We start from the raw sequence: 6000 nt of genomic DNA, 5'->3' as shown, positions 1-6000 counted from the left end.
AGCTAATTACAAAATGTCATTTTCCTTAGCCCTGGAATTACAGTGAGTCAGCCTCTGGCAACATCCCCTTTAGTTCCAGCTGTTTGGTTATGTCCTCCACATCTCCAGAGCCTCACACTGTAGCAAATAATAAAATCCCAAGACCAGAGAAGGAAAAATAACCAAGATTTCGGTGCATAATTTTTGCAAAGGGCAGGGGCACAGTGAAGTAACAACTCAACATATTTTGTGAACACATTAATCTTTTATTTCAGCTGGTAAATCTGGCACATGTCAGATTTCTTTCAAGCCATCAAACCAAACCTGCTCTTTTCTTAAAAAGAAGACAACAGCATTTCTTAAGACGTACTGCTGTTAAAGAATTCCAGTAAATGCTGCCCAGAAAATCCACGTGGCTGCCTCAGCTATCCAAGAATATTTTTAATGGGAAAAAAACAAGAACATGTTATGAAAGTATTAATTTTTTAATGTAATATTCCACCTGGTTGACAAACCTGTCTGCAAAGAGAAGGCTCTCTCAGCAGTGGATTTTCTGACTGAGGCACAGGAGCTGACAATCCTTAGATTCAGATTCTCTTCCCAGCTCCACGTCAAAGCCATCCTGAGTAATTTTGGTAGCCATTTCTGCATGGCTCCCCCTACAAAAAATGAGAATATGTAACCATTTAAAAAACTTCCTTCTATTCTAATACTGCACCTTCTAAAAAATGAGATTGAAGCATGCATAAAAGCACAAACAGTGATTTAATCACCTTTTCTGCTGCTCCTTGTGAAGGTCATATACATCATCCTTCATGAAACCACACATTTCTTTGCCCTTATTATGCTTCTCATTCACTGATAATTACTACTGAAAATCTGTTTAACCTCTGTCAAAACAATGACTTGTCATTATTGTTCTGACAACTCTGCTTCTCTTGCCTGATCTGTTCAGGCTGATTAAACAGGAGAAACTTTCCCAGCCACCAGCAACCTGATGGAGGAGCCAAAACCAAGCAGGGATTTAACTGGGTGTTGCTAAACTTTCATATTAGAAAATAAAAACTCATTAGTACAAATGTAGCTGATACACTTGATGGAAAGTGAAAACTAAAACAAGTAAGGAAATTAATCTTACCTTATCTCCTTGCCTGGAAACGTTCTGAGTTTTTCCATCTTTCAGATTTTTGCTAATACAAAAGTAAGTTATCTGCCAGCAATCTGACAGCTCTTCGTATCAATTGCAGAAAATTGAGGAAGATTCTCTTACAACCTTGATCTTTTTAACAGTGTTGGATCCCATATCTTAATTTTTTTTTTTTTTAACCTCCTAAGGAAGCTTGAAATAGCAAGGATCATTTTGAGGAAAACCTGGGAAATCAGAAGGCATGAGAACAGCACCAAGACTGCCAAAAGGGTGCTTTATTGCTGCTTGGTCTCAGAAACACAATCTAATCTCTTATTTAAAAAAATCCCAATTCTGTATAATCATAATTACTGTGTCTTCAACAGGATAAACTTCCAGCCAGTGAAAGACACTTTGGAATTTATATCAACAAGGCTTTAATAAGGGGATTATTGTAGAGTTAGAAATCGTAGATTTTATTAAGGTTTCTTGTTGATTTCACCTTTAACCCAGGACAGCCCAATGATCCCAGTTAGTTTTCTTTTCCCCATGATATTTTTAAACAACACAGGAAACTACTGCAAACTTCTACTGAATAATCTGATGTGCTCTTTCCCAGGAAGATAAAAACCAGGAAATCAGTGACATGCTGGAGGGCTTTGCCAGTGGCTTGGCACAAAATGCATCTTTTCCTGCAGGTTCAGTGCTCTGCCAGAGTAACACCAGTTGTTTTTGGAGTGAGCACTGTCAGGGAAGAAGGTGGGAGAGGAAGCAAGGGAGGAAGTTCTCCCTGTCAGTGGGTTGGAATGAGTTTCCATGGTCCATGGGAGCATACCTGGAGCCTTCCAAGTAGGGTTTTAAACATTCCTAAGAGACAGGAGCAGCAGTCAGCTGAGAGCACACGAGGGGAACATCCAGACCAGGGCAGCAGCTCCTCCATGCTCTGTGCCTGTTTAAGATCTCACAGTGTGCACACAGGTTAGATATCACAGATCTGCACAAGATGTCATTAATCCTCTTATTTCTCTGGATTTTAGATTGCTTCTGTAAATATTAAACATGTGACCCATGTTACTTCCTTTTAAATGAGTATTGCTTTTTATTCGTAGCTATTAGAAGATTAACAAGTTAGCTCTGAAAAAAGTCTTTACAGTAATTTATGGAGATTAACTTTCCTATTTAGGGTAAAGTCCAGACATTTACAAGAACAATCACTTAAATAAAAATAGAATATAAAGCCTATGTTTAAAACATGGCCTTTATTAGCGCTGTCTAGTGAGCTCCATATTTATCTTACATTGAAATACTTCTGCTTTGCTTAAGAAAAGACAGAAAAAGTGCATTTACAAGAGTACTTTTTCTTTAATTTTCTGCGAAAATGGAAGGAATTGGAATCACAAGTTGACAAATGCTGTAAAATGAAATTTCAAGAAACATCAATTTTAGTAATGCTACGCCATCACTAGTGTTTCCTCCTGACCTTCTGCTGTGTGGAACCAGAATATCCTGATATACAGTCTAGAGCATCTATGTTATTACTCTACAGCATATTAAACACAGAAAAAGGGGCTCAGACCCCCTTTCAATGTACAAACATGAATAAAAAAATTGTTTAAAAAATCACTTTTTATACATAATGTATATGCAAACTGCTTTAAATACATGGGTTTGGAAGAGTTATTTACAAGCTGCATCTGCCCGTGGGACAATCCACAGGCAGAGCACACACAGTTGCTTTTACTTTATTGGTGCATCTCAACTTTGGGAGATATAAATTTATTCGGCAGTACAGCAAACACAAGAACTTGTGACAAAGCATCTTAAAGGGCAACCCAATAAATTTTGTTCCTCCAAACAAGGTTAAGTACTAGGACTGCCAAAGTTTCCAAATCAGGTTTTATTTGAACCCAGATGCCTGCTGGCAGATCTGTGTGTTGGAGGATATGTAGACAGACCCATTGGAAGTACAGGTTTGGCTACTGGATAACTCCTCCTGAAGAACCAGAACTGATAAGGATGTTTTGTCCAAAGAGTGAACTAACCTAGAATTTTTTTTTTCCAATTTTATTAATATTTTAAAAAATACATAAAAATACAACATCCAATGTCTGAATAAATATATTTAACAAGTTGCAAGATACCTTATTTTACACAAAAATTTCAGCTTTAGAAATCTTGTTAAATAACTTCATTGTTGTTATATATTTCATTTTTCGTCTTTTTGTAACAAAATAAAAACTCTGAAATTACATAGAAAAAAGACAAAATATTTTTGTCAAGGGATAAGATAGTCCACTGAAAACCTATTCACAATTCCACTGTAAACATTAATAAACATTAAAACATTTGCATAATTGTGTGCTCAAAAATCCTATAAAAAGTGGAAGACTTATTACAACTGTAGTTTTCAGTCAACTACACTTCCTTTCACAATTTATTTTGTCCCATTTACAGCTTTAAAACTGGGCACATTGCTGAACACATACTTTGGCAGTTCTGTATAGCAAGTGCTTCCACAAAGAGGAACTACTCACCAAGAGTTACCCACAGCTCGGTGAAAGTGCAGCAGTTACTCAGTTCTTTTGGATAATACTCTGATATCTGCTTGGTGCACTTGCTGTTTTTTTGTTTTTTTTTTTTTTAAGATCACCCTAGAACACCTGAATGCTTCATTGGACATAACTTTGCGAATTTGATAAGTGCCCTTCCTCTGTGTTAGGAAAAAAAAAAAAACAAACCCAAAACAAAAAGAAACAAACAAGGAACAAAAACAAACACAATGACAAGGATGTCACATTGTGCCTACAAACCTTCAGTTACCAATGAGCTTAAGTTCTCTGAACAGTAAATTAAACAAAAGAAGAGGGTAGGAGGGGGGAACAGGTACAGTCCAGCAGTGGAAGTGTGTACAGGATATACTTGGCAATGTCCAACCAGTTGAGTGCTTTCTGTGGCTGAATTTCAGGGTTTATGTCCATGGCAGCGAGCTGCTGGCAAGGCAGAGAAATGTTTATCACCTGCACTCCACAGCCAGCACGTTCTGGGGAGGAGAGGATGATGAGGGGCTCATTCCAGTGTCTGAGGAAGCAGATGACATGGATGCTCCTGTATGGGACACTGAACACACAGAACAACAGATCAGCATTAGGTTGTCCAAGCTCACAGCTCACAAGGAAGGTTTCCTTGGTTCTTAGGTTGTGTAAAAGACATCAAAGCAGTAGCACAGGCACAAAAAACTGATATAGAGGTTTTGCCATCTGCTTTCTCTGCTGTAGTCACAGACACAGGATTAGCCTTCCCCAGTTATTTGAAAGGAAACTCAGATGAGTTTGCATTTCTCTAATGGAGATACTTGCACTGGGAAGTCCAAGTTTCTACTACACAGTTATAAGTCAGCAAACGTTTCTGTCAGGTTAAAGTTCCAAAAAGCCACAAATATTCTTTCTAAATACATATACAAACAGATGGTAACACTTTCCTTTCTTCTAAAATATCATTAATTAAACTCAAATTGCTCTGAATTATGCACTTCCAAACAAATTAACCCCTCATGGGAATCATAAAGCAAATCTCAACCTCACCTTCTCTGTCTTTCTTTTTTAATCGTTTCCTTCTCCTGTCTATGGTTGCTACTTCTGACTTCAAGGACATGTAGTATTTTCTTATCTCCTGGAGTTTTTCTTGTAGGAAGGAGATCCTTTCAGTGCTGCTCATATTGTCCAGTTCATCTGCAAGTAGAAAGAAAAGAAAAAATAGCTTTGTCAAGGTGATTTTAAGCATATGAATGCAGTTCTTAAGAGGATGTAAGGCACAGCATGGAAGATAACACATTTCCATAACTACGCCAGAAAAGGCCCACACCTAATTTAGAATCCCAAAATTTCCATGTTTTTCTTTCAGAACAAATTTTCTCACAAATTCCCTGTAATCAAATCATTTCAAGAATCCTTACTGAGCTGGAAGCTCCATTTGTACACTCTGGGTGAAGCATTCTGGTGGTGGTGCTTGTCCCTGTGCTTGTCCTTCTCTCCATCCTTGATGTGAGGAGAAATCACCCTGGCAGGGGAGCGGGAAATCTTCTGTGGTTTGGATGCATTGATGTGTTTGACAGGAGTACATTTACTGGAACTGTCCAGGACAGGGAGATCTTCACTGTCACTGCTTTGTCCTGCAGGAAAAAGAATTAATTTGGACTTCAAACCTTCACCTTGACATTTTAAAAATCGGGGTTATAGTAAAGAAACAATGATTTAAAATCCCTGCTGCTTCTTGCTTAGAAGATCCCAAAACACACCCAAGGAATAATGCTCTCAGATTTCATGGATAATCTGATCAGACACATCATGCACTGAACTCTCAAGTGGAATCACCGTGGCTGGTGCAGGAGAATTCAAGGGCTGACTAGGCCTAGTGAAAAAGTAATAGCCAAACTTCTGTACAGAAATAATAAATAACTGCACCAAAATTAGAATATTAAAGCACTGATAAACTGTCTTCCATCACCTATTTTAGCTTTCTAATATAATGCAGACATTAAAACCCCTTAAAGATTAAACCTGTATTACTATGGGTAATGGTAGCACATGATTGTTCAGTTGTCAAACTGCTTTACACATCTAAAGGAACAATTCTGAAACATGACTAAAACAACAGAAGTTCAACATGTAACAGAAAATTTTTAGCTCATATATTGAAATATTTTAGATTCCCACAATAACTGCCAAGTTTTCCACAGGCATGTTAAATATATCTGAATAGTATATGTCAGATAATTAGTATTTTAGTTTGATATTTAAAAATATAGCAGTCTTGCCACAAAGCCAGAACCACTGATTCAGTCATGCAATGATTGTCAAAAATGTTGTGACAGGACAAGAGGGAATGTCCTTAAGCTG

At 37.5% G+C, this 6000-nt stretch overlaps 1 protein-coding gene across 4 annotated transcripts in view; it reads right to left on the bottom strand.

The window, feature by feature from the left end:
* Positions 1 to 307: 307 nt before the first annotated feature.
* The window catches only part of ARID4A (AT-rich interaction domain 4A), a 48998-nt gene continuing 43305 nt past the window's right edge, over positions 308 to 6000 (bottom strand). For all 4 annotated transcript variants that reach the window (XM_053979652.1, XM_053979655.1, XM_053979656.1 and 1 more), the window contains 3 exons: positions 5058 to 5273; positions 4687 to 4833; positions 308 to 4222 (listed from right to left, as the gene is read on the bottom strand). In XM_053979652.1, the coding sequence (XP_053835627.1) occupies positions 4119 to 4222; positions 4687 to 4833; positions 5058 to 5273 (467 nt within the window). In that variant the 3' untranslated portion in view covers positions 308 to 4118. The remainder of the gene's footprint in view (positions 4223 to 4686; positions 4834 to 5057; positions 5274 to 6000) is intronic.

The sequence above is a fragment of the Vidua macroura genome, chromosome 6, assembly GCF_024509145.1.
Source record: "Vidua macroura isolate BioBank_ID:100142 chromosome 6, ASM2450914v1, whole genome shotgun sequence".
NCBI lineage: Eukaryota > Metazoa > Chordata > Aves > Passeriformes > Viduidae > Vidua > Vidua macroura.
The sequence above is the reverse complement of the archived record's forward strand: the minus strand, read 5'-3'. Positions and strand labels throughout refer to the sequence as shown.